Genomic DNA, 27,001 nt, shown 5'->3' with positions numbered 1-27,001 from the left:
AGCTATTCAGCTCAAAGCAAGGGCTCTACCACTTGAGCCACAGTGCCACCCCTCCCTAATTTTTTAAGTAAAAAAAAGAATTTGTTTCCTTAGTAGGAAAAAGTGTGGCTTCATGTTTTTAATTTAGAAATCAAGCTTGTCTGCAAGGCAGCAGGCTGATTTGTATATGCAGCTCTCCCTCACCTCTTTAGTCACTGAATCAGCAAAGCACAATATGTTGTCTCAATTCCTAAAAGCTTCTTTCTGTTGGCATGGTAGGACAAACCTATAATCCCAGCACTCCTCTCTAGAGGCTAATGCAGAAGGAATAACAAATTTAAGAGCAACCTAGGCTACATAGTAGATTCTAGACCACACTGTACTACAGAGTGAAACTATCTCAAAAACCAAAAAAGAAAAATGAGACAAGATGAGATGAGACAAGACATTACTTCTAATAGGAAAGTTCTTCATAACTATATTCTGATGGCTTATTAACAGCATTTAAAATACATATACCAGGGCTGGGAAGGTGGCTCAGTGTAGAGTGCTTGCCTCGCTTGCATGAGGCCCTGGGGTTGATTCCTCAGCACCACACCACATAAGCAGAAAAAGCCAGCAGTGGTGCCGCTGAAGAGCTGAGGGATACTGCCCAAGCCCAGAGTTCAGGCCCCAAGATTGACAAAAAACAAACAAACAACAAAAAAACCCTTCTATATACAAAAATGTGCATTTCTACTCTAAAAAAACAACTATAGAATTGGGCACTGGTGGCTCATGCCTGTAATCCTAGCTACTCAGGAGGCTGAGATCTGAAGATCAAGATTCAAAACCAACCTGGTCAGGAAAAGTCTGTAAGACTCTAATCTCCAATAAACCACCAGAAAACCAGAAGTGGCATTGTGGCTTAATTGGTAGAGCGCTAGCCTTAAGCTTTATAAAGAGCTGAGGGACAGTACGCAGGCCCAGAGTTCAAGCCCACAACCGATCGATCTATCGATCGACAGATAGAATAACTGCTAGATAAGTACAGGGTTTCACTAGGAAGGATGAAAATATTCTAAAATTAGATTGTGGTGAGGACTGCATAATTTTGTGAAACAGTAAAAAAAGTAATAATACCAGATGATATGCTTTAAAGGGATTAGTTATATGGTATGTGAATCATACCTCAAGATGCTTTAAAAAAAAAAGAATGTAGGAAACAAGAAAATTTCTTGGCAGATATACACTATTAACTGTGTGTGTGTGTGTGTGGACATATACATGCATAATCACAGCAAACTTAAATATCAAATGGTATTATACAGGAAGCATGATGGCACACACCTGCAATATCTCAGCCCAAGAGTCTAGGCAGGCTTCACAGCAAGTCTGAAGCCAGCTTGATCTATATAGCAAGAGAAGGCTCATATACTTTTTTGCACAAGAACATAAAAAATGGATTTTGCCAGTCCTTCCATTAAGCATACCACTTTATTGACTGATTGATTTAATGATTGACTAATTTATTTGCCTGGGTACTGTCTCTTACCACTTGAGGCATTCCTTTTTGGTAGTTAACTGGAGTTAAGCATCTGATGCTTTCCCACCCAGGCTAGCTTCAAACTGTGTTCCTCAGCTCTATAACTATCTTAAAAAGATGGAAAGCATGGCCATTGGTGGCTCTGGCCTATAACCCTAGCTACTTACAAGTCTGAGATCTGAGTATGGAGCTTTAAAACAATCCTAGGCAGACAAATCTTAACTACTATCTCCAAATGATGAGCAAAAGCTACAGAGGAGCTGGGCACTGGTGGCTCATGCCTGTAATCCTAGCTACTCAGGAGGCTGAGATTTGAGGATCACAGTTCAGAGCCAGCCAGGGAAAGTACTAGAAAGTCCATGAGACTCTTTATCTCCAATTAACCGCCAGAAAACTGGAAGTGGTGATGTGGCTCAAGTGGTAGAATGCTCAACTTAGCTGAAATGCTCAGCAAAAGCACCCAGGCCTAGAGGTCAAGAACTACGACCTACAGGAAAACAAAACAAAACAAAAAAAAACCTTAAATTTCTTAATCTTATAAAAATTCAGTTAACAATAGATTATTGTATGTAATCCAGCATGGACCTGAACTTTTAATCCTCCTGCCTCTACCTCCAGAGTGCCAGAATTACAACCATGCCCAGACAATTTAGTAGCTATGAAAGTTTCTATTAAATAATGGGGCTGGGAAGGTGGCTCAGTGGTAAAGTGCTTGCCTTGCATGCTTGAGGCCCTGGGTTCAATTCCTCAGCACCCATAAGCAAAAAAAAAAAAAAAAAAGCCGGAAGTGGCGCTGTGGCTCAAGTGGTAGAGCACTAGCCTTGAGCTGAAGAGCTGAGGGGCAGCGCCCAGGCTCAGAGTTCAGGCCCACGACAGGACCAAAAAAAAACAAAAAACAACAAAAAAAGAAAGTTTGTATTAAATGAGAAACACAAAAGTTCTTCTGCTTTTCCTGTCTTATTCTAACGAGGAAGTTACTAAAGACAAATAAGATAGATGCTTAGGACCAAGTGGCTCACACCTGTAACCTAGCTAACCCAGGAGGCTGAGATCTGAAGATCATAGTTCAAGCCAGCCTCGGCAGGAAAGCCCATGAGACTCTTATCTCCAATTAACAACCAGAAAACTGGAAGTGGCGCTGTGGCTCAAATGGTAGAACACTGGCCTTGAGCTGAAGAGCTGAGGGACAGCACCCAGGCCCAGAGTTCAAGACCCATGACCAACAAAAAAAGAAAAAAAAAAGATGCTTAAGAGAATATTTTAAGAAATTGAGAAAGAAATTCAGTTCTTCATATTAACTTAATATATAATTTTATATAATATGTAATATTTGCTTTACTTCAAATGAAAAAAATCCAAGGTTGATAACCACAACCGTGGATAAATCCAATTTAAGATAAAACTACAGGCAAGCTCTGGTTGTTCACATCTGTAATCCTATCTACTCTTGAAGCTATCTGGAGGACCAAAGTTCAAGGCCAGCCCACACAGAAAAGTCTAGGAGACTCCTTCAAAATAACAGGCAAAAAGCCAGGCTGGAGGTGTGGCTCAAGTTGGTGGAGCTCTAGCCAAGCAAGCAAGCTGGTTACTTAGAAAACCCTGGGTTCAACAATGGTATCAGCAAAATTTTTTTTAAAAAGAAAACAATAACAACAACAACAACAACAACAAAAACCCTACAGTGATATAGTTGCAGTAGGACTGAAAGTAAAATCCTTCATCTTAAAAAAGGCCAGGGTAAAAAAATTATTTTTCAGTCTGTTACAGTCAACTAGCCTGGACAGATAGGTTTAACTTTATACACAGGTCCCTTTCTCACCTGAGATTAAAGTTTTATTCTCTGCCTCATCAAGCAGCTGTTTCTAACTTTCAGGTATTGTCATTTGAAACTTAAGTGTTAGTTGGAAATTCTAAGAGAGCACTCCCAAATCACCATATTGAATGTACTCATTTGGTGGGATCTCTACCAAACAAATTATTTATTTCACACAAAAGTGAAAAAAGAGCTCATCAAGACAAAAGACACATGACATCTTTTGAGCCAATATATTCGGGTGACATGTGCTTCTATACAGGAACATGGTTGCAGGCCATGGAACAGCCCTGCATCTCTCTGCAATGTCCCCTAATGATCAATATGGTTTCTGGAGAACTAAAGAACAAGATGCATGAAGAGATGAGACGTAAAAGTAGTACTTCTCCTATGGATATTATAGCCTCCTTTAAACACACAATATAAAATCACATTTCTAGGGAAAATATAGTCTCTAAATTACAATCTATTTGGAACTGTTTTTAATCAAACAAGGCAAGATTATAAGATAGTGCTAAACACTAAGACATCTGTCAGAAAGTGCACCTTATAAATGATTTAAATATTTTAAATTCTTTCCAATTGAATATATATCCTTTATATGCTTTCAAGCATAAACTTTAAAAACACAAATTATCAATCCTAACATTTATGACTTCTCTTGCTAGACAGATACTAAACAGAAGTCAAGAACTATTTTAAGTGGCCATAAATCAAACAAATCAGTACCAAGGGTATGAGCAGCATTTTTTAGGAAAAAACTTTTTTTTGTAAAAACCCAGGATGCTATAAAATTAAATAAAAAGAAAACAATTAAACATACTTTAACATAATACTTTAAGGTTACCACTCTATTTAAAAGAAATTGCCATATTAAAGTACATTTTGTTTATGTATGAAAACAGCATAATGGAGCCTATTAATAACTTAGAATAGACTAGGTACTGATGGCTCCAGCCTGTAATGCTAGCTACTCAGGAAGCTGAAATCTTAAAGATCAAGGTTTAACAGCATCCTAGGCAGGAAAGTCCATGGGACTCTTATCTCCAATTAACCACCACAAAACCAGAAGTAGTACTGTGGCTCAAAGTAGTAGAGTGCCAGCCTTGAGTGAAAAAGCTCAGGGACAGCACCCAAGCCTTGAGTTCAAGCCCCACAACTGACCAAAAAAAAAAAAAAAGGGTGGGGGGGGGGGTGAAGGAGACAGAAAAAGAGCAATAGAAAACAGTGAAACTATCTTATAAAATTAATATCATAAAATTAATATTAATATGTCATAAAATTAATATACACTAAAAAAGAATTTTTTTCGTGCCACACTTGGACTTGAACTCAGGGCTTTGGCACTGTCCCTGAGATTATGTCTACTAGAGCTCTATCACTGTAGCCCTAGGTACATCTCCAGTTGGCAGCTAGTTGTAGATAAGAGTCTAGGCTTTCCTGCTTGAGCTGGCTCTGAACCACAAACCTTAGATCTCAGAATCTTAAGTAGCTAGGACTGCAGGCATGAGCCACTGGAACCCGGCTTACAAAAAGTTTTTAAAAAGAAATTGCATCTCTCACCTTTAGAATTATTCCAAACTTTCTTAGAATTCAACATTAAATTCACCACACTGAAAGAGAGAAGGAAGGGGGAGGGAGAAGAGGAGGGTAGAGGGAGAAGTGCATAACTAATACCAGAATGCTCTTACCTGCGATCCTCTGATTTGGGGATGGGGTTGGTGCAGCGCTGGCTGTTATACTTCGCCACATATTCACATTGCTTGAAGGGGGCAGTCTTGTCCTCCAGAACGTGTCTGATACAGAAAGCGTAGCCGTTGAGACGCCGCTGCTTGCAGAGTTTGGGGCTATATGAGCACAAGGGCTTATTGTCAACCTCAGAGAAGTGTATATGTTTCCCTTCATACATCACGTGACTCTATTCCTTGTGAACATCAGCTAAAAGGCCATGGGGGAGGAAGGGGAGAAAAAGAAACACAAGTGATACATCAAGAGAGTATAAGAAAGATTCAAGTTGAGGATTTCACTGAGGGACTTCTGGTCCCACAGCCATACCTGATTTTAAATCTTCTGCACCATAGCAATGTTAAGAGAACCCCAAGGATACCACAGTTTGGAATGCTGCTGAATCAAGATGAAGCAGATTGTCTACAAAAATATCAAAAGGCCTTGTTATAAAAAAGTAAAAGGCAGCCCACCCAGAACATAAAATATGTGTTTTAATAGTTTGATGTCAACTTTTCTAATGTTATAGATCTGTTTTTATCCAACATCCCAATAATGAGGTCAAACATGAATGAGATGCATTATAAAATGCTACCTTATCTCCATTCCCAACCAAGTGAAGTCATATTTGCTATGGTTAGGTTACTGAATACATCAAAGCAACAGAGCTCTTCTCTCAAAAGAATGAATGTTAGAGGTGCAGGTTTTTAAAATTCACTACTCAGACTCTAAATCTATTTATTATACCAATGGGATAATAAATGGATTTATTTTACTTTTTTTCAGCCATGTGCTAGTGGCTTACTCCTATAATACTAGCTATTCAGGAAGCTGAGATTGAAAGAATCTAGGTTCCAGAGGCCAACTTGGGCATAAAAGTTCACTACACAGGGGGCTGGAAAGGTGGCTCAGTGGTAGAGCACTTGCCTTGCATGCCTGAGGCCCTGGGTTCGATTCCTCAGCACCACATAAGCAAAAAGAAAAAAGCCAGAAGTGGCGCTGTGGCTCAAATGGTAGAGCACTAGCCTTGAGCTGAAGAGCTGAGGGACAGTGCCCAGACCCAGAGTTCAGGCCCCATGACCGGACCCCCCCCCCCCCCCCCGAAAAAAAAAAAGTTGACTACACAGGCTGGGAAGGTGGCTCAGTGGTAGAGTGCTTGCCTTGCATGCGTGAGGCCCTGGGTTCGATTCCTCAGCACCACATAAGCAGAAAAAGCTGGAAGTGGTGCTGTGCCTCAAGTGGTAGAGCACTATCCTTGAGCTGAAGAGCTGAGGGACAGTGTCCAGGCCCAGAGTTCAGGCCCCACCACCAGCAAAAAAAAAAAAAAAACTTCACTACACTGTATTTCTAAAACAACCAGCAAAAAGCTGGGTTGGAAGCATGGTTCAAGTACTAGAGTGCCAGCCAAGTAAGAAAGCCAAGCAAACACAAGGCCCTGAGTTCAAACCCTCATGGTGTGTGAAAAAATTCTACATTTTTGGTTCTGTTGATAAGGTATTTGCCTATTTGCAATAAATGTTCAATTAACATAGAGCAAATTCCTGCTTTGAAAAAATTAACAGCACATAGTCCACAACAGTAAACTGCATCTGTTTTAGGCTCATTGTCAACTCATATAAGCCTATCCCACCCTCCCAAAGTCACTAGATGACAAATGAAACAACTTAATTATCAGCTACTACACTCAAAACACGTTATCCTGGGGCTGGGAAGGTGGCTCAGTAGTAGAGTGCTTGCCTTGCATGTATGAGACCCTGGGTTCGATTCCTCAGCACCACATAAACAGAAAAAGACAGAGTGCCACAGTGGCTCCAACTGGTAGAGCAGTAGCCTTGATCTGAAGAGCTGAGGGACAACACCCAGGCTCAGAGTTTAAGGCCCACAACAGACAAAAAAACCCCAAAACACCTCATCCTTCAAGAGTGGGGCTGGAAGTGTGGCTCAAGGATAGGGTGCATGATTAGGAAATCTAGAAGGCACCAAGAGGAAGGCAAAAATAAAATGAATATTAATTTCCTTACACCAAATTAATGACAACATATTTAAATGCTTGAAGAGTCAGAAGATGTGATGGTTCCAAAATCAGACACTTACTGTGTTATCCTGAACAAATCATTTAACCTTTCTGAATCTCAGTTTTCTCATCTGCAAAATAGAAATAATAGGAGCTAAGTTATCACCATGTTGTTGTCAGGATCAAAAGAGATAAAACAGGCAACACACTGAGCATCATGTCTTACAAATGGAGCCCTAGATGAGTGAAAATTATTAATGTTGTTTTTTTTTTGACAGTCAAGGGGCTTGAACTCTGGGCTTGGGCACTGTCCCTGAACTCTTCAGCTCAAGGCTAGTGCTCTACCACTTGAGCCACAGTACCTCTTCCAGTTTATTGTAGATAAAAGAGTCTCACGAGCTTTCCTGCTCAGGTTGGCTTTGAACTGGAATCCTCAGATCTGTCTCCTGAGTAGCTAGGATTACAGGCATGAGCCACCAGTGCTTGCCACATTTTCTTTATTCATGCATCAGTGGCACTGTGGCTCAAAGTGATAGATCACTAACCTTGAGTGAAACAGCTCAGGGACAGCATCCAGGCCCTGAGCTCAAGCCCCTTGACCAACAACAAAAAAAGTTGCTAGGGCTGGGAATGTGGCTTAGTGGTAGAATGCTTGCCTAGCATGTATGAAGTCCTGGGTATCACATAAACAGAAAAAGCCGGAAGCCAGAAGCTCAGGACCCAGGCACTGGTGGTTCACTCCGGTAATCCTAGCTACTCAGGAGGCTGAGATCTGAGGATCACGGTTCAAAGTCAGCCCAGGCAGGAAAATCCATGAGACTCTTATCTCCAATTAATTAATCACCAGAAAACGGAAAGTGGCTCAAGTGGTAGAGTGCTTGCCTTGAGCTGAAGAGCTCAGGGTCAGCAGCCAAGCCCAGAGTTCAAACCCCACGAACACACACGCACACACACACACACACACACAAACCCCACGACACACACACACACACACACACACACACACACACACACACACACACACGAAGAAGAATAAGAAAAAAAAGAATAAAAGCAGCTCAGGAATAGTGACCAGGCCCTGAGTTCAAACCCCAGGACTGGCAAAAAGCAAAAGCAAAAAAAAAAAAACAAAAAAAACCCCACTTATTAGGTCCTTTCATTTTTATAGTACCTGTGATGGTTATATTTCTTTTTCTTTCTTTCTTTCTCTCTCTCTCTCTTAAGGCTAGCACTCTACCACTTGAGCCATAGCATCACTTCTGGCTTTTTCTGCTTTTGTGGTGCTGAGGAATCAAACCCAGGGCCTCACACATGCAAGGCAAACACTCTACCACTGAGCCACCTTTCCCAGACCGATGATTATAATTCTTACCCTTAGAAAATTGTAATCTAGGGCTAGGAAGGTGGCTCAGTGGTAGAGCGCTTGCCTTGCAATGCATGAGGCCCTGGGTTTCCTCAGCACCACATAAGCAAAAAGAAAAATGCCGGGAGTGGTGCTGTGGCTCAAGTGGTAGAGCTCTAGCCTTGAGCTGAAGAGCTGAGGGACAGCGCCCAGGCCCAGAGTTCAGGCCCCACGACTGGACCCAAAAAAAAAAAAAGAAAAGAAAAAGAAAATTGTAATCTACAAAACATTCAAAATGCATTCAAAATAAAGGAATATTATTCACAGACTTAAAAAGCAGTCTAAAAGCAGACTGCTACTCTGCCCAGAAAAATAGACCTCTCTCTCCTTTTCTTTTTGGTCAGTCATGGGTCTTGAACTCTGGTTATGGGTTCTGTCCTGAGCTCTTCAGCTCAAGGCAAAAGCTCTCTACCACTTCAGTCAAAGTGCCTCTTCTGGGTTCCTGGTGGAGATGGACTTTGCTGCCCGGGCTGGCTTTTAACTGTTATCCTTAGATCTCAGCCTCCTGAGTAGGTAGGATTACAAGTGAGACCACTCCCTCTTTACAACCTAGTGCCCTACTACTCTTAAGCAGCCTTAGTCTAATGCTTAGAAATATAGTTTAGTAATTACCACATACAGACCCCCAAAAGCTGTGTTAGTTCTACATTCCTCTGAGGTACAATGTGCATTTCCCCATTTGGTCCCTCATCACACTATACTCCTGCTGCCTGTTCAGTTCTTCTCCCTTAGAAAACGGGCTCTCACAGGGACCAACCATTTTCTGTGCATTATTATACTCCAAGCCTAGCACAGGACCCCGAAGTTAAAGACACACAGAAAATACATACTGAAAACAAACTAATTTTGTGACAGTAACTCTTCATTTCAGATCATCTATTCACATGTCAATGCACATACCTTTGATAATTAAACCTCTTCCTCCATCCCCTGACCCTCCACCAGTGCCGGGAACTGAAAGGACCTCATCCATGATGAGCAAGCACTCTACTTAGCTACTGAGTTATACCCTCAGCTCTTAAGATAATCCCTTAAAAATCAGTAAATTGAGCAATCCATAATATTATTTCTAATGGCTGTAGTCACATATAAAGAGAAGTTAATGTAATTTAGAAGCTTGAAAATGTTTGAAGCTTAGTGGGAGACCCCTTGCCTAGCATGTTCCAGGCCTGGGGTCATTTCCCAACATTACATAAACAAAGCGATAAACAAAACTTATAAATATCTGGAACATTTGATGAAGTAACATCCAATATGCCATCACACAGATGTCATAGAATTTGCCACTCAGCATTTACTTAGCAAGTGATGTTCATTAAAATAATGTGCCTATTTAATTTTTCTTATAAACTCACTAATTTACTCAACTGTATTCTTTCACTAGTTACCCAATAAAGCCAATGCTCTCACTAATTACCTCTATGTCTATGTTATTACATTAAGGTATATTTCAACATCTTACAACTTCTCTTCAGCTTTGTTTTACCTGAGACTAATTTCCAAACTTATTTGTGATTAATTTTTCCTTTCTCTTTCTTCTTTCAATTTTTTTTTTTTTTTTTTTGTCAGTTGTGGGGCCTGAACTCTGGGCCTGGGTGCTGTCCCTCAGTTCAAAGCTCAAGGCTAGTGCACTACCACTTGAGCCACAGCATCACGTCTGGCTTTTTCTTCTTATGTGGTGCTGAGGAATGGAACCCAGGGCCTCACGCATGTAAGGCAAGCACTTAACCACTGAGCCACCTTCCCAGCCCCCGCCTTTTTTGGTCAGTTGTGGGGCTGAACTCGGCCTGGGCACTGCCCCTGAGCATTTCAGCTCAAGGCAAGCACTCTACCACTTGAACCACAGTGCCACTTCCAGTTTTCTGGTGGTTAACTGGAGATAAGAGTCTCAGACTTTCCTGTTCTGGCTGGTTTTGAACCGCGATCCTCAGAGTTCAGCCTCCTGAGGTAGCTAGGATTAGAGCATGAACCACCAGTGTTCGGCTCTTTTAATAAAGACCTATTAAAAGGGCTGGGAAAGTGGCTCAGTGGTAGAGCGCTTGCCTTGCATGCATGAGGCCCTGGGTTCGATTTCTCAGCACCACATAAGCAAAAAGAAAAAAGCCGGAAGTGGCATTGTGGCTCAAGTGGTAGAGCGTTAGCCTTGAGCTGAAGAGCTGAGGGACAGCGCCCAGGCCCAGAGTGCAGGCCCCACGACCGGACCCAAAAAAAAAAAAAAAAAAAGACCTATTAAAAGATTATTTTACACCCTATCACTCTTTGTATCTATCTTCCTAAAACAGTCAAGTGTTCTCTATTTTCAAATATCTCTGCTACATGTGGGGATACATACCTACAATTCTAGGAGGCAGAGACAGGAGACATGAGTTCAAGTCCAACCTGACCTATAGAGCCAAACCCTGAAAAATCGAGAGAGAGGAATGGTGCTGTTTTGAAATCTAACTTCTTTTATTTTTATTATCCAGGGCTGAGGACCGAACCCAGGGCCTTGCGCACGCCAGGCAGGCGCCCTTCCGCTGGGCTAAACCCCCAACCCCCTAACTTCTTTTAAATGAGTATTATTTTACTTTGTGGCCAAGTGCTGGTAGCTCATTCCTGTAATGCTAGCTACTGAGAAAGTTGAGATCTGAAGACTTCAGTTTAAAGTCAGCTGAGACAAGGAAGTCCATGAGAGTCAACTCCATAATTGGAGTTGACTCTCATGGACTTCCTTGTCTCAGGAACACAAGAGCCATGGCTTAAGTGGTAGAGCAGTAGCCTTGAGCAAAAAAGCTCAGGGACAGCACCTAGACCTTGAATTCAAGCCCCAAGACCAACACCACATACACACACATACACACACACATACACACACACACACACACACACACACACACACACACACACACGTGTTCAAATTGGAAACAACTACTCATTTGATCTTTTCTACATGAATTAATAAATAGGTTGGGTTTTTTTCCTTTTTAAGTAAAGAAGAAATGCTGACAAAAAGCACTCAGGTAGTTCTCAGGGAAAGAAACTTCTTCATTCTTTTTTTTGTTGCTCATGGTGCTTGAACTCTGGACCTGAGCACTGTCCCTGCACTTTTCAGCTCAAGGCAAGCACTCTACCACTTGAGCCACACTGCCACTTCTGGTTTTCTGGTGGTTTATTGTAGATAAGAGTCTCACAGACTTTCCTGACCGTATTTCCTATTTTGAGTTCAGTAGATGGATGTGTTTGCTGTTAAAATATCCTTTCTATGAGCCTTAAATACTGTCTGTTCTAACTAATAGCTATTTCTGTATTTTGGTAATAAGTAAGAGTATATATTCTGCTGTTGCTGTTAAGTGCTTAATTGCCTACATTCTCTGCTTTAAGGATAAGCAAGTTGTCTCCACAGCGAAAGATGATAGCTATTAGAGATGTTAGTAAATTCAGTCTAAGATTTTCTTTCATTTGTTTTGGTGATCTTGAGGTTTGAACTCATATATCCTGTTTGCTACCATTTGAATCACACCTTGAACACTCTTCCTTTTTTAGGTGATATCCATTGTATGTTAGAAGTTAGAGCTTAGTTTTAGCTTATGTCAAAGGAATTAGAAAATACAATAATATTTGGGGGGGCTGGGAAGATGGCTCAGTGGTAGAGCGCTTGCCTTGCATGCCTGAGGCCCTGGGTTCGATTCCTCAGCACCACATAAGCAAAAAGAAAAAAAGCCGGAAGTGGCGCTGTGGCTCAAGTGGTAGAGCGCTAGCCTTGAGCTGAAGAGCTGAGGGGCAGCTCCCAGGCCCAGAGTTCAGGCCCCACGACCAGACCCCCCCCAAAAAAAATAAAGTAAAATAATATTTGGGCTGGGAAGGTGGCTCAGTGGTAAAGCACTTGCCTTGCATGCCTGAGGCCCTGGGTTCGATTCCTCAGCACCACATAAGCAAAAAGAAAAAAGCCGGAAGTGGCACTATGGCTCAAGTGGTAGAGCGCTAGCCTTGAGCTGAAGAGCTGAGGGACAGCCCCCAGGCCCAGAGTTCAGGCCCCACGACCGGACCCAAAAAAAAAAAAAAAAAAAAAAGAGAAAAGTCCAGTTGTGGAAGGCTGGAGGTAAGAATGAAAAGAAAAGCTGGGCGCCAGTGGCTCACGTCTATAATCCTACCTACTCAGGAGGCTGAGATCTGAGGATCACAGTTCAAAGCCAACCCAGGCAGGAAAATCCATGAGACTCTTATCTCCAATTAACCACCAGAAAACCGGAAGTGGTGCTGTGGCTCAAGTGGTAGAGTGCTGGCCTTGAGCTGACAAGCTGAGGGACAGCTCTCAGGCCCAGAGTTCAAGCCCCATGACCCACAAAAACATAAATTAAAAAAAAAAATCCACTAATCCTAAAAGTTGCGATTATTACAAACACATTCAAAATCTTGTATTTTAAAGTCAACTTTAAAAATCAACTTGAAGGGGCTGGGAAGGTGGCTCAGTGGTAGAGCGCTTGCCTTGCATGCATGAGGCCCTGGGTTCGATTCCCCAGCACCACATAAGCAAAAAGAAAAAAAGCCAGAAGTGGCGCTGTGGCTCAAGTGGTAGAGCGCTCACCTTGAGCTGAAGAGCTGAGGGACAGTGCCCAAGCCCAGAGTTCAAGCCCCACGACAAAAAAAAAAAAAAACAACTTGATACAGCAAAAGGTAAATGTATTTATCTAGACAGAATACTAAATTGATTTTAAAAACCTAACATCCAGCCAGACACTGATAGCTCATGCCTGTAATCCTACTCAGGAGGCTGGTATTTTAGGATCATGGTTCAAAGACAGCCTTGGCAGAAAAAGTCCATGACACTTATTTCCAATAAATTACCCAAAAAAAGCTGCAAATGAGCTGTGACTCAAGTAGTAGAGAGCTAGTCTTGAGCAAAACAAGCTCAGGGACAGAGCCCAGGCCCTGAATCCAAGCCCCAGAATCAGCACAACAAGGTTGGGGGTGGGACAACTAAAATGTACACATCAATCAAAGTAGTAAACTCTGAACCAGGGTGCTGGTGGCTCAAGCCTGTAATGCTAGTTATTCAAGAGGCTGAGATCAGAGGATTGTAGTTCAAAGCCAGCCAGGGGCAAATCCCAAGGACTCTTGAAGTGAAGGTGTATAGCTCAAGTGGTAGAGAGCTAGCCTTAAGCTAAAAAGCCAAGTATGAATACTAAGCACTGAGCTCAAGTCCTTGTACCAGCACCAAAAAATAAAAATAAAAAAATTTAAAAAGTAAATATGGACAATTCATGAACTGAAAGACAAAGAAAAACAATGAAAGCTATCACTGCTAATCATACTCAAGAGGCTGAGCTCTGAGGATTGAGGTTCAGAGCCAACCCAGGCAGGAAAGTCTATGAAACTCTTACTCAGTTAACCACTAAAAAGATGGAAGTAGAACTGTGGCTCAAGTGGTAGAATGCCAGCCTTGAGGGGGGAAAAAGGTCAGAGAGACTGCCCAGGCCCTGAGTTCAAGCTTCAGTATTGGCACCAAAAATAAATAACTAAAGTGAAAAAAACCTGCCTACCACTCAAAAATATTAGTAATATTCAGAATACTATTCAAACTAACATACTTAAAAGTAGAATATGCTTTTTAAATATCTGTTACATTCTAAAGACTGTGCTTCAAACAGCACTGGACAAATAAAAGTTGCATTATGAACTTAAATGACAGTAATTTAAAGTTCCTTACCTGATTTATTAGAAAGGTACAGATAGTTCATGCAGCAGTAAAGATCACTCATTGGCTCTGGTAGAAATCAGATGGGACTCAAGTCTGGTAAATTTTCTCATCTGTGAAAGGAAGATTATAACTGTATGCACCTCATTTACTTGCTTAGGAGCATTAAATTAGGTATTTCATGAATTGAGCTTAGCATGGTACCCAGCATGTAATAATCACTCCGTTCACTACTATTAGAAAAAGTAAGTTGCAGCTTATTAGTATTATCATTTTAATCTAAACTCTACAGGGCTAAAAACACAGTCTGCTAGTGGTTGTCTGAATGGTACAATGTAATCTCCATTAATTGAAGGACTCCACCTTCTTAGGCCTAGCTACAGAACTCCCAGAGAATTCTTTCCTTCAATCTACATTAAAAATATTTTCTATACAGAAGTTATATACTGAAGTTCTTTCTTTGTTTTTTTTTTTTTTTTTTTTTGTCAGTCGTGGGGCTTGAACTCTGGGCCTGAGCGCTGTCCCTCAGCTCTTCACCTCAAGGCTAGTGCTCTATCACTTGAGCTACAGCGTCACTTTCGGTTTTCTGGTGGTTTATTGGAGAGAAGAGTTCCACGGACTTTCCTGCCTGGTATGGCTTTGAACCTCCATCCTCAGATCTCAACCTCCTGAGTAGCTAGGATTACAGGCGTGAGCCACCAGCGCCCAGCTTTCTTTCTTCTTTTGTCAGTCATATGACCTGAACTCTGGGCCTGGGCACTGTCCCTCAGCTCTTCAGCTCAAGGCTAGCACTCTACCCCTTGAGCCACAGCGTCACTTCCGGCTTTTTTCTTTTTGCTTATGTGGTGCTGAGGAATCAAACCCAGGGCCTCAGGCATGCAAGGCAAGCACTCTACCACTGAGTCAACTTCCCAGCCCTGATGTTCTTATAATGGAAAATATACTAGTAGAACTGGAGTAGGTATGATTTGGTGGTGGACAGCTTTCATAGTCTTTGTGAGGCCATTAGATTTGAACCCCACTAACACCAACACGTAGAAGAATAGTATTTGATTTGATTAGAACATTTATTACCTCAAATTAACATCCTTTTCAACCAAATGCTCTCTCAATTCATCCAGCCAGACCCTACTATCACAAAACAGTACCTTGCTTGACACAAAAGAAGAAAAACTAAGTTGTAGGTCATACTCCTCAAAGTTCTTTTGTTCTAAAAATCTGAAACTAATTGTGTCTTTGTTATTAAATTCCTCAATACACTTTTCCCCTCTGGCTTCCAGGCCTTGTTGTAGCAAGGCAACTGTAGACAACTTTCTCTACTTGAAAATCCCTTCTTCCTCACAGCTCAATCATTGGTGTCTTTTTTCTTTCTCTCTCTCTCCATTTTTTGATAGAACTGAGGCTTGAACTCAAGGCAGGCCTTCCACTATTTAAGACAGGCCCCTAACCCAGCTCTCTAGGACTCACACGGGTCAAGTTTCCTTCAAGGTTCTTCTAATTGTGCTTTACAGGAATACCTACAGGAGTAGGAGCCACAGGAGTAGGCCAGGGGCAGACCTTTATAAATTTTGTTCATCTAAAAGCGTTGACTCCAACAAGTTTAAGCAAGTCAGTGTAATTAAAATTTTTTAAAGGAAAGAAAGACCTAAGATTTCCAGACTCCAAAGTTCCAAAAGATTTAAAAATCCAAAACTTGACACAGAATCCCTTAACATTTTCACATCAGCAGCCAATTGAAGTTTCTAAACAAGATCAAATTATGAGACAGCAGCAATTAAATTACATACAAACACCGAATGTCAAAGATAACATCTCCATGGGCTTTCTTGTCATTATTACTCTGTTCACCCTAAAGGTTACTACTCAGGATTTGAACAATGTTTGAAAATGTTGAGAGAAGTGAGAGCTGTGGCCCAAGAGGTTAGAGTGCTAGCCTGAAGCCAAAAAGCTCAGGGCCAGCAAGCAGGCCTTAAGTCCACACACACATAGACACACAGACACAGACACACACAGACAGACACACAGACACACACACAGACACACAGACACACACACAGACACACACACACACACCCTCTCCCTGCTCTGTCCGTCACACACACACACACACACACACACACACACACACACACACACACACACACACACACACACACACACACACACACACACACACACACACACACACACACACACACACACACACACACACACACACACACACACACACACACACACACACACACACACACACCCTCTCCCTGCTCTGTCCGTCCCTCCCTCCCTCTCCGGCACTGGTGGCTCACGCCTGTAATCCTAGCCACTCAGGAAGCTGAGATATGAGGATCAAGGGTGGAGGCCAACTCGGGCAGAAATGTCTGTGAAACTATCTCCAATAAACTGGGGGGAGAGGGGAGAGGCTGGAAATGGAGATGTGGCTCAAGTGGTAGAGTGCCAACCTTAAGTGGAAAAAGCTGAAAAGTGACTAGGCATTGAGTTCCAGCCCCTGTACTGAGACAAAAAAAAAAAGTCAAAAAGAAAGAAAAAAAATTGCCAGTGTTCATTAAGTGCCACCCCACATCTCCACGTGGCCAACCTAAGGCCTGCTTACCTTCTCCACCAGCCTCTTCTCTTCCTCTCCACCTCAGTCAAACCCTCCTCCTCACTCTCACTAGCAGACTCCAGTTCTGATCTCCTTTATTCCACCTTTTATAAAATTCAAAATCCTCTAAATTTTAAATAATTTACCTGGCCAAAGGCCTTAAAGGTCTCCTCATAAATTCTGAACAAATCTAAGATCTAGTGCAAAAACATGTGGTCCGACAGGCATTCTAGCTTCAAAACTCAAAAACTGCCCCTACCCAAGGCCACCCAGAATCACAATTTGCAACACAGAACACTCTTTTGTCCCCAGGTATTTATTCCTACAAGCAGGTCCCACCTCCAGGAATACCTAACTCCTCCCATCTGCTTAGGGCAGAATCCTCCTTAGCAAAGCCCTGCCTTAGGGCCTGTCCCCAGGCCAGAGTGAAAAAATAGGTTTCTTCCCCTAGGCTAACCCACCCCTTAAAATCACTAAACTAAAAACTGTACAGGGTAGAGAAAGTGTCTCAGCATTGATAAGAGAAAGAATGGATCAGCTCTAACTCAAAGGTCCCTACCATCTTCTCAAGTAGGTTCTTAAGTGAGCCTACCAAGGCCACAAACTACTCACGCTTTCAAAGAGTCTTAAAAGGCAGCCAAGGCATTGTGGTTCATGCCTATAATGCCAGGCTGGGATATATCCCACAAGTAGAGCTACTTGCTATGAGTGGGAAGCCCTGAGTTCAGTCCTCAATATTTTATTTTATTTATTTATTTATTTATTTATTTTTGTCAGTCGTAGGGCTTGAATTCTGGACTTGGGCGCTGTCCCTGTGCTCTTCAGCTCAAGGTGAGCACTCTACCACTTGAGCCACAGCACCACTTCCGGTTTTCTAGTGGTTTACTGGAGATAAGAGTCTCACAGACTTTTCTGCCCCGGCTGGCTTTGAACCATGATCCTCAGATCTCAGACTCCTGAGTAGCTAGGATTACAGGCGTGAGCCACCGGCACTTGGCTAGTCCTCATTATTTTTTTTTTTTTGGTTCGGTCTTTGATGGGGATATATATATTAATAATTCATATCAAGAATATTTGTTTTGTTTTATTTTGGGTCCGGTCGTGGGCCTGAACTCTGAGCCTGGGAGCTGCCCCTCAGCTCTTCAGCTCAAGGCTAGCGCTCTACCACTTGAGCCACAGCACCACTTCCGGCTGGTTTTTTTTTTGCTTATGGATGCTGAGGAATCGAACCCAGGGCCTCAAGCAAGCAAGGCAAGCGCTTTACCACTGAGCCACCTTCCCAGCCCCTCATATCAAGAATATTAAAAATTAGTCAGGCACTGGTGGCTCACGCCTGTCATCTTAGCTACTGAGGAGGTAGAGATCTGAGAATTGAGATTAAAAGCCAGCCCGGGCAGGAAAGTCTTTGAGACTTTTATCTCCAATTAACTACTAGAAAACCAGAAGTGGGCTGGGCACTAGTGGCTCATGCCTGTAATCCTAGCTACTTAGGAGGCTGAGATCTGAGGATCTCGGTTCAAAGCCAGCCCAGGCAGGAAAGTTCTTGAAACTCTTATCTCCAATAAACCATTGAGAAAAACCAGAAGTGGCGCCTTGAGCTGAAGAGATGAGGGACAGCACCCAGGCCCAGAGTTCAAGCCCCATGACCGACCCCAAAAAAAGAAAAAAGAAAAGAAAATCAGAAGTGGTACTGGGACTCAAAGTGGTAGAGCACTGGCCTAGAGCAAAAAAGTTCAGGGACAGTGCCTAGGTCCTGAGTTCAAGACCACAACTAACAACAACAAAAAAAAAGAATATAAATCAAGCCAGGCACTGGCAGCTCATGTCTATAATCTTTCTTAGTTACTCAGGAGGCTGAAATCTGAGGATTCAAGCCAGCCAGGGCAGGAAAGTCCTAGACTCTTGAAAAAGCCAGATGTAGAGGTGTGGCTCAAGTGGTAGGGTCTATCCTTGAGAAAAATATGTTCAGGGACAGTGCCTAGGCTCTGATTTTAAACTCCAGTCCAGCACATACAAAAAGCTGATCAGAACTAACCCATTGCTGGTGGCTCAGGCTTGTAATTCTAGCTAATCAGGAAGTGGAAATCTGAGGATTATGGCTCAAAGCCAGCCAGGGCAGGAAAATCCATGAGACTCTAATCTCCAGAAAAAGCCCTAAGTGGTACTGTAGCTCTAGTGGAGTGCTTGCCTTGAGTCAAAGAAGCTCAGGGACAGCTCTCAGGCCCACAGTTCAAGTCCCAGGACTGGCGTGCACGCACGCGCATGCACACACGCGCACACACATGCGCGTGCGCGCGCGCGCACACACACACACACACACACACACACACACATCAGAGCTAAAGGTGTGACTAAAATGGCAGAAAGCAAATTGAGTGTGGCTCTGAGTTCTTGTACCAGTACTAGCAACAAAATAAGCTGGGCGCCAGAGGCTCATACCTGTAATCCTAGCTACTCAGGAGACTGAGATATGAGGATTGAGGTTTGAAGCCAGCTTAGGCAGGAAAAGTCTGTGAGGCACTATCTCCACTAAATTGCCCAAAAAGATGGAATGGCACTGTGGCTCAAATGGCAGAGCTCTAGCCTTGAGCAAAAAGAAGCTCAGGAACAGTGCATAGGCCCTGAGTTCAAGCCCCAGGATGAGTACCTTAATAAATAAATACATACATACATAAATAAAAGTTTAGCTATCACTGGTGGCTCATGTCTGTAATCCTAGCTATTCAGAAGGCTGAGATCCTAGAAGAGGATCAGTTCTGTTCAAAGCCATCCTTGCCAGACAAATCTTAGAGACTCCAGCAAAATGTCAGAAATACAGGTGTGGCTCAAGTTGCAGAGCACCGGCGAGAGTAGAGGAGGGAGCTAAGCCAAAGGAAAGCAGAGAAGACAGTTATATACCTGGAAACATTCTAACGGCTTGATATGCAATCCTCATTTAAGTTCCCAGCAATTCCATGAAGTAGACATTAATATCAATCTCTTTCACAGATGAATAAATGGATGCTTAATTAGATTAATTTTAATTGTCCAATGTCATGTAACTAGGATCCAAGACCAGTATGAGTCCAGAGCCCCTGCTTTTAACCAGTTAAAACCTATAAAACTATAGTTACAGAGGGAAGTGTTAGCTTGTTTGTGCTATATACATATATTCACACAAACACAAACCAAACTGAAAAATTAACAGTATCCTGAGTGAGATAAACAGGTCTAGTCTCAAAAGATAGTATGAGCCTATATTATTTTTAGTTACAAAAAAAAGCAAACAAATCATTAAGACAAATTGTATTTTCATGGTGCTATTACAAATGGAGAAATATGCTAAGGGAATTAACATTTTCTACCCACTTAGGGTTTACATCAAAGACTTCTATCTCCATTTCCAGATAAAGAAAGTAAAAATTAAGCAAAAGGCCCCGTGGAGATCTGGAATCGGACCCCAAGGCCTGATGGGAATGTGATGACAGATATTTCATCAAAACTCAGTTCTAGCCAGGAGCAGATGGCTCACATCTGTAATCCCAGCTACTCAGGAGGTTGAGATCTGAGGATCATGGTTCAAAGCCAGTCCAGGCAGAAAAGTCTGTGAGACTCCTATCTCCAAATAACTACCAGAAATCTAGAAGTGGCACTGTGGTTCAAAGTGATAGAGTGCTAGCCTTGAGCAAAAGAGCTCAGGGACAGGGCTCAAACCCTGAGTTCAAGCACCTCTACCAATCAAAAAAAAAAAAAAAAATCAGTTCTAGACTGGGAATGTAGCTCAATGGCAAAACACTTGCTACACATGCCCAAGGCCCTGGGTTAAAGCTTCAACATTATTAAAAACAAAAAACAAAAACTAAAACAGAACAAGGAAAGAACCAAGTAGTCTCTAACCCTAAGTGAAAGAGGGAAAAGAAAAAGGCCTAAATATTTAAATTGGGTTTATCCTCAAATATCTCAAAATGGTTAGTTAGGATAATTGTCTAAAAGAGACTGTAAAGTCAGGGACACACTCACACTGTATACAGTGGGAAGTGGGGAAGTAGCACTATTACAGTGTGAGGACACAGTTCTATTAGCATAAATGGACATGGCTACAATATCTGCAGTGGAGTGTCTGCTTTGTGGCTTCCAAAGATCATCTGTTCACTCACTGCCTTACCAGTTTAAAGGCCAACTGTACACAGACAGAAATAGCCAACAGCCTTTCATTAGCCTTGGTACCACTATTCCAAACCAGGGTAGTGAGAGCTAGAATTCTGAGGCGCATTTCAGGTCTAAGAATGAATGGAAAAGCATTTATTTTTAAATGGCATTTTCAACTTTGAGTGTTCACAGTTCAAATTTTTTTTCTATATAAAGTTTTATTCCTCTAAAAATGGTAGCAATATGACCAGGTAGCAGTGGCTCACACCTGTGATCCTAGCTACTCGGGAGGCTAAGATCTGATGATGGACATTGGTAGAGTAACAAGCCTTGAGCAGAAAAAATAAGGGCTAACACCCAGGTACTGAGTTCAAGCTCTAGTACAGGCATGCACATACATACACACATATACACACACACACAAAAGGTCACACTATAACTTACAAACTTCTTTCATAGGAAAGGAAACTTGATTATTTCAGATTCATCAACACCTATTTTAAAATTTGGTACTAAAAAAAGTATATACCGGGGCTGGGAAGTTGGCTCAGTGGTAGAGCGCTTGCCATGCATGCCTGAGGCCCTGGGTTCGATTCCTCAGCACCACATAAGAAAAAAGCCAGAAGTGGCGCTGTGGCTCAAGTGGTAGAGCACTAGTCTTGAGCTGAAGAGCTGAGGGACAGCACCCAAGCCCAGAGTTCAGGCCCCATGACCGGACCCAAAAAAAAAAAAAAAAAAGTATATACCCTCAGAAATTTACTTCACTTTTTTTTTTGCCAGTCCTGAGGCTTGAACTCAGGGTCTGAACACTGTCCCTGAGCTTTAGCTCAAGGCTAGCGCTTGAGCACCACTTCTGGCTTTTTCTGTGTCTATGTGGTACTGAGGAATCAAACCCAGGGCTTCATGAATGCTAGGTAAGCAAGTGCTAGGCTTACAGGCCTAAACTGCCATGCCCAGGCATTGTACATATGTAGTTTTTGAAAGTTTAAGAATACGAAGTTAATAAAGTACCTTAAAATACCAAACTATGAGGTAATGATACGATTTCTTTCCATCCTTAAAACATTATTGGAAAAGAGACTCGGAATGATGTAATTTCTGTTTAGCATCCCTTAAAATATAAAGACCAACTATAACAGAAGTAAGCCTGTTTATATTTTTAAAAAAGCAACATCAATAAGCAATTTCAATTCATCAATAAAGTTAAGACAACCAATAAACATCTTTTGCATTTTGAAATAAATCCATACAACCTTCAATACCAATATTTCTGAAACAAAATGCTAAATGTCCTGTTATCTATCATAGTAGAGAAACAGTTTTATTTTAAATAGAAGGAAAAGACAGACACACTTGGTAAGCAATCTCATAAGGGACCTCAGACAAGACAGAAGTCAGCATTGACCAGCTACTGGGTTACACACAGCTCTGCAAGTGACAGGATTTTCAGTTCACAGTACCCTGCAGGCTGAGTGGTCAGTGTGTAACTCCCCTTTAATCTCCAACCCTGAGAGGAGCAGGACATAGGACACACACACATATAAACATACATACACATGGACACACACACACACAACATACACGACCTCAAGCTTACTAAAGAGAAATGGGGGGGGGGAGGAAATGATAAAGATTAATAGCCTCTCTCAACAGGCCACCCTGGTGCTGGGGGAGGGTGGTACAGTCCATTAACATTTCAACTTCAACCCTAAAGAATCACCAGGAGGAGGTTAAGTTGTAGCCACAGGAAATATCCTGTCCAGGAGAAGTGGGTAATCTAGATTAAGAAATTTTAAGTTTACTACATATGAAACAAGAAAGAAAGGGGAAAAAAAAAAGAAAATGAAAAAAGAAACTTTTCAGAGCTCATGACATCAGAAAAGCACAACAACAACAAAATGAATTCTGTCCACGGGGTGGGGGGGGGCAGGGGAAGCAAACCCCCCAATCAAAACATAGTTCGGTTCCAGTTCTCAGAAAGCTTTTCCCACACAGACCCATCTGAGCTGTAACAATCCCAAGTTTAAGTGTCCTTTAAATCCCCCCCCCCTTTTTTTCTATTTCTAGGGTGCAACGTGAGACTAGAACGCAAACCTAAATAACTAGCATGAGAATGAAGAGAAGGCCCCTGACCCTCCCTCACGCCAGGCTCGGGCTGCCCTGCCCACCTGTCCCCCCTCCCTCCCTCCCTCCGAAGGCTTTCCTGGTATCCTGACAACCGAGGTGTCCCCGAGGGGTTGATTTAGTTCCTGGGTCGGGTTTCCCGGACAGTGACCCAACAAGAGGGGGAACCCTCCTCCGTGGGGGGGGGGGGGGGCTGCCGCGAAGCGGCCGGGCCGGCCCCTCGCCAGGCGGCCCCGCTGCTCCCCACGTCGGCGCTATCCGAGGGGGGGGCGGGTAAAAGAATCCGGGGGTTTGAGTTGGGGGGGAGGGGGAAAGGGGGGGAGGGAAAGGGACGCGAGGATCCGAAAACACCGCGCCCCGGTTTGTGAGAGAAAAGGCAAAACATAACAAGCGAGGGGCCGAGACCGGGTAGGAGCAGCAGCACCTGGGCCACCTCCTCCTCACCCCCCCCCCCACCCCCAAACGCCCAGGCACTAACTCAGACCGCTGAGAGAGAGAAAAGAAATCCCCGGAAAACTTTTCCAACCCGGAAGAGAAGGCTTTTCCCCGGGCCTGGGGCTTTCGGGGGAACCGGGCTGGAGTTTGCAACCCCGAAAGGGGCTCCGGGGAGCCGGGGTGGGGCGCGGGCGCGGGGCGCAGGGGCGGAGTACCTTCCACGGGCAGGAACTGGTAAAGAGTTTCAAAATAGCCGAGTGCTCGCCCCCGGTGCCCTGGGGGGGGGGGGGGGGTCCCGGGCGCTGGGAACCGGGCTCCTCCAAGAGAGGACAGCCCCCAATTCAGGCCTAAAAGGAAACTTTCCGGGCCGCGGCTGCACCTGACTCCTCACCGCCCCTCCACCCCACCCCACGCCCGCCAGGCCTCCCGCCCGCCCCGCCCCGGCCCGGCCGCCCCGAGCGCCAAACCAGTGGGGGGGGGGGGGTCATAAATTCAACTGTTACCAGAATCCGGGGGGCGTTTGCGAGACACCCACGGGAACGGGGGGCGGCCGCCCATGCCCCGCTCCTAGGCCTGACGCCCCTGTCCCGGCAGCCCGGGCCTGCCGCCCCGCGGGAGAGCCTCGGGGTCAGCGCACGATCCGGCCCCGCAGCGCCGCCGTCCCGCCCTAAGGCCCCGGGAGACCCCAGGCGGCGCGGGAGGCCCAGGGTGCGGAGTGGGGGGGGGCAGGGCGCGGCCGCCGCGGGGCCCGCCGGCCCGAGGCCTAGCCCGGCGCCCCCCTTCCCGCCGCACACCCCCTCACCCCGGCCCGCGCAGGCCGCGCCGTTCACCCCCCTCCAACCCCCGCACACACACACACTCCCGCCCCGCTGGACCCCCCGCCGTGGCTGCCGGCGGACGCCCCTCAGGCCCCCAGGTCCCCGGGCCCCCGCCACCCCAGCGCCGGCCCCACTCACCCTTTCATTCTCCGCCCCGGGCCTGGCGTGGGCCGGCGAATCCCCGGCCTCACGTAAGCGCGCTCGCCGCCCGCCCTGCTTGCGCGGCCCAGCCCGCCGCCCTACGGGAGCCCGGGGATGTGGGCCGGGCCTGGGGCCGCCTCTGCTTACCTTTCAGCTGCTTTTTTTTTTTTTTTTTTTCCTCCCCTCCCTCCTTCCCCCCTTTTCCCTCGGCTGGGCTGACAGATCAGAGTGAGAGGCGCTGGCAGTGAACTAGGAAGCCCGGCTCCTGCTGCTACCGCTTCCCCCTGGGCTGCGGCGAGAGCCTTTCCCTGTCAAGTAAGAGGGGTGAGGATCATATTTTTATTTTGGAAACTAAAAAGTGCTCCCGGGGTCGGTGATTATTAAGGGGAAATCCCTGAATATACTCTCCAGCCAAGAAGGCAGGGCTGCCGGGCTGCCCAAGAAGAGGAGCAGCCTCCTACAGCACCACTACCGGCACCGCGGGGACATAACACCAGAGAGCCGCTCCTCGGCCTGCGGAACGACAACCTGCCTACCATCTTGGAGGCACCGGAGAGGGGGGCCGGGGGGAGGAGAGTGCACGCGCCCCCCGAAGAAAGTGCACCTTCCCACTTCTTGTCTCTGGAGCAGCCTTCGCCGGCGCCCAGGGGACCCGCAGGAAAGAAATTGGGGTGTGCATGAGAAACTGGGGTGTGCATTTGCACCAAATTGGGGGAGGGGGCGGTGGGTGTTTTCTCTGCATCTTCTGATGAAATCTTCACAAGACAGGTCTAACGGTACTGCTGTTTTGTTGTTGTTTTCCCCCATGTTGGTATTTCGGGTGGGTTTCCTTTTTTTCAGGTTAATAATCATAATAATCTTATTATTACTATTTGTCCATTACGTGTCTGAGTTCTGGGTCTGGCGGTCAGTTTGTAGATCTCGATTTCAAGAGAGTTTCTCAGTCACTTTGTCTACTTATTTAGGTTGTTGGACGTGGAAGTTCGGCTTTCATTTCATTTTAAAGTTTTCTGTTGCTTCTTATCCTCCAAATTGAGATTGCAGCGAGTCCATTGTGAAGAGCTATCTTTTGTCTTCTTTTCTCAAAGCAATGTAAATAAAACCTATTGACTGTCCTGAAAGGCATCTTACAAGCTGTTCATTTTTCAGTGTGCAAATAAAAGCACTGTGTGTTTAGACTCCCTGTCAGTAGCTGACCACGTTTCTGAAAATAACTTTAATTCTGTTAATGGTCTACCCATGTGGAAAGGATGCTGTAAACAGATTGAAAAGATGCTTTGGGTTTTCTATAAGTAAAATGGCTTATTAAGAATTGCACGTAGGCATTTATGCACTTTTAAATAAATTTATTTATATAGCTTCTTTAAGGTTTGGATCTCTGGTATGTAACACGTGTTAGTTGTTTTGGCTTCCTGTGACACAGAATTAGGAAGTGTTTATTTTTGCTAGAGGTTTCATTAGTTCAGTTTCCAATGTGCTGCCAGCCTGTTAAATTACTTTTCATAGATTGCAGTGAGTGTCATGGTTTACTTTTTTTTTTACTTTTTTAAATAAGGATTTGCTTTTCTTAATGAAATAAATGGGATTAAACTGAGAAGTGACAGCAGTTCTAAGTATTGGAGGAGAATAACTGCACAGACATTTTTCTATGTTATAATGAAAGAGAAGAATATTAGACTTACTTTGTATTGCTCAAGGAAGGAGGAGTTGAACCTTGTACTGCAAGTTATTTTTTGACGGAAATTGGCTAAGCTAGTGGGAATGGATTTGTCATATTAGTGTGTTGATTCCTTAGACTCATTTAAAATTTATTATAAAGCATTTAGAAGGTGACTCCACTTTTTTAAAAAGTCTCTTTTGAGTTTCTAATTTAGAAGTTGTCATAATGTTTAAGGTGAATTTATGTCATGTACGTGTCAGATGCAACGTTAGGAGATAAAGGCAGTAGAAATCACTTTCCATGATTTAATTCTCTAGAGGTCTTGAAAACTGTTGCTGTCAACTTGTTTTTCCTTGTAGATGACATAACAATATGGATATGTTTTAGATGTTTCCAGAAATTAAGATGCATTTGTGTGCAATTTGTGTGAATTAATTAAGTGACTGAATCTTTTGATTCGGTCCCTCTTGTCACCAAAACAACTTGTTTGCATGATGTCTGGGGATAAGGCTAAGCTGCAGTTATTTCAGTGCTTTTCTCTACTTACAGAGCTTCATACGGAAGCTTCATAAGTATATATTATATACTACCTAATGTATCTTGGTAAACTTGCTAGATATTTTATGCGTGTTTTCTCATCAGCCCCCAGTTTTCTTCCTTCTTTTTGTTTTTGTTTTCTTTCTCATGCTGGTATTGGGCTTGAACTTAGGGTCTGGGCACTATCTCAGCTTTTTCACTCAAGGCTGGTGCTCTATCATGTTGCCACAACCCCTTCTAACTTTTTGCTGGTTAATTGGAGATAAGCATCTCACAGACTTTCTTTTTTGGTCTGTCGAGGGGCCTGAACGCTGGGCCTGGGCACTGTCCCTCAGCTCTTCAGCTCAAGGCTAGCACTCTACCACTTGAGCCACAGCACCACTTTTGTCTTTTTCTGCTTATGTGGTGCTGAGGAATCAAACCC

General features: G+C 43.8%; 1 protein-coding gene and 1 long non-coding RNA gene across 2 annotated transcripts in view; one reads left to right on the top strand and one right to left on the bottom strand.

The window, feature by feature from the left end:
* The window catches only part of Ino80d (INO80 complex subunit D), a 57,224-nt gene extending 33,177 nt beyond the window's left edge, over positions 1-24,047 (bottom strand). Inside the window, exons 1-5 of the mRNA XM_042679141.1 lie at positions 23,925-24,047; positions 14,145-14,245; positions 7,137-7,187; positions 5,373-5,465; positions 5,009-5,255 (exon numbers count right to left, since the gene is read on the bottom strand). Coding sequence (XP_042535075.1) covers positions 5,009-5,226 — 218 coding nt within the window. The 5' untranslated portion in view covers positions 5,227-5,255; positions 5,373-5,465; positions 7,137-7,187; positions 14,145-14,245; positions 23,925-24,047. The remainder of the gene's footprint in view (positions 1-5,008; positions 5,256-5,372; positions 5,466-7,136; positions 7,188-14,144; positions 14,246-23,924) is intronic.
* Positions 24,048-24,453: 406 nt separating this feature from the next.
* On the top strand, positions 24,454-25,501 carry LOC122107427. The gene is made up of 2 exons (XR_006147352.1): positions 24,454-24,704; positions 24,792-25,501. It is a non-coding gene; the product is annotated as an uncharacterized LOC122107427 (long non-coding RNA).
* Positions 25,502-27,001: the final 1,500 nt, after the last annotated feature.

The sequence above is a fragment of the Dipodomys spectabilis genome, unplaced genomic scaffold, assembly GCF_019054845.1.
Source record: "Dipodomys spectabilis isolate Male_0828 unplaced genomic scaffold, ASM1905484v1 ptg000051l, whole genome shotgun sequence".
Classification (NCBI taxonomy): Eukaryota; Metazoa; Chordata; class Mammalia; order Rodentia; family Heteromyidae; genus Dipodomys; species Dipodomys spectabilis.
Note: the sequence above shows the minus strand (reverse complement) of the source record. Positions and strands in the feature narration are given on the sequence as shown.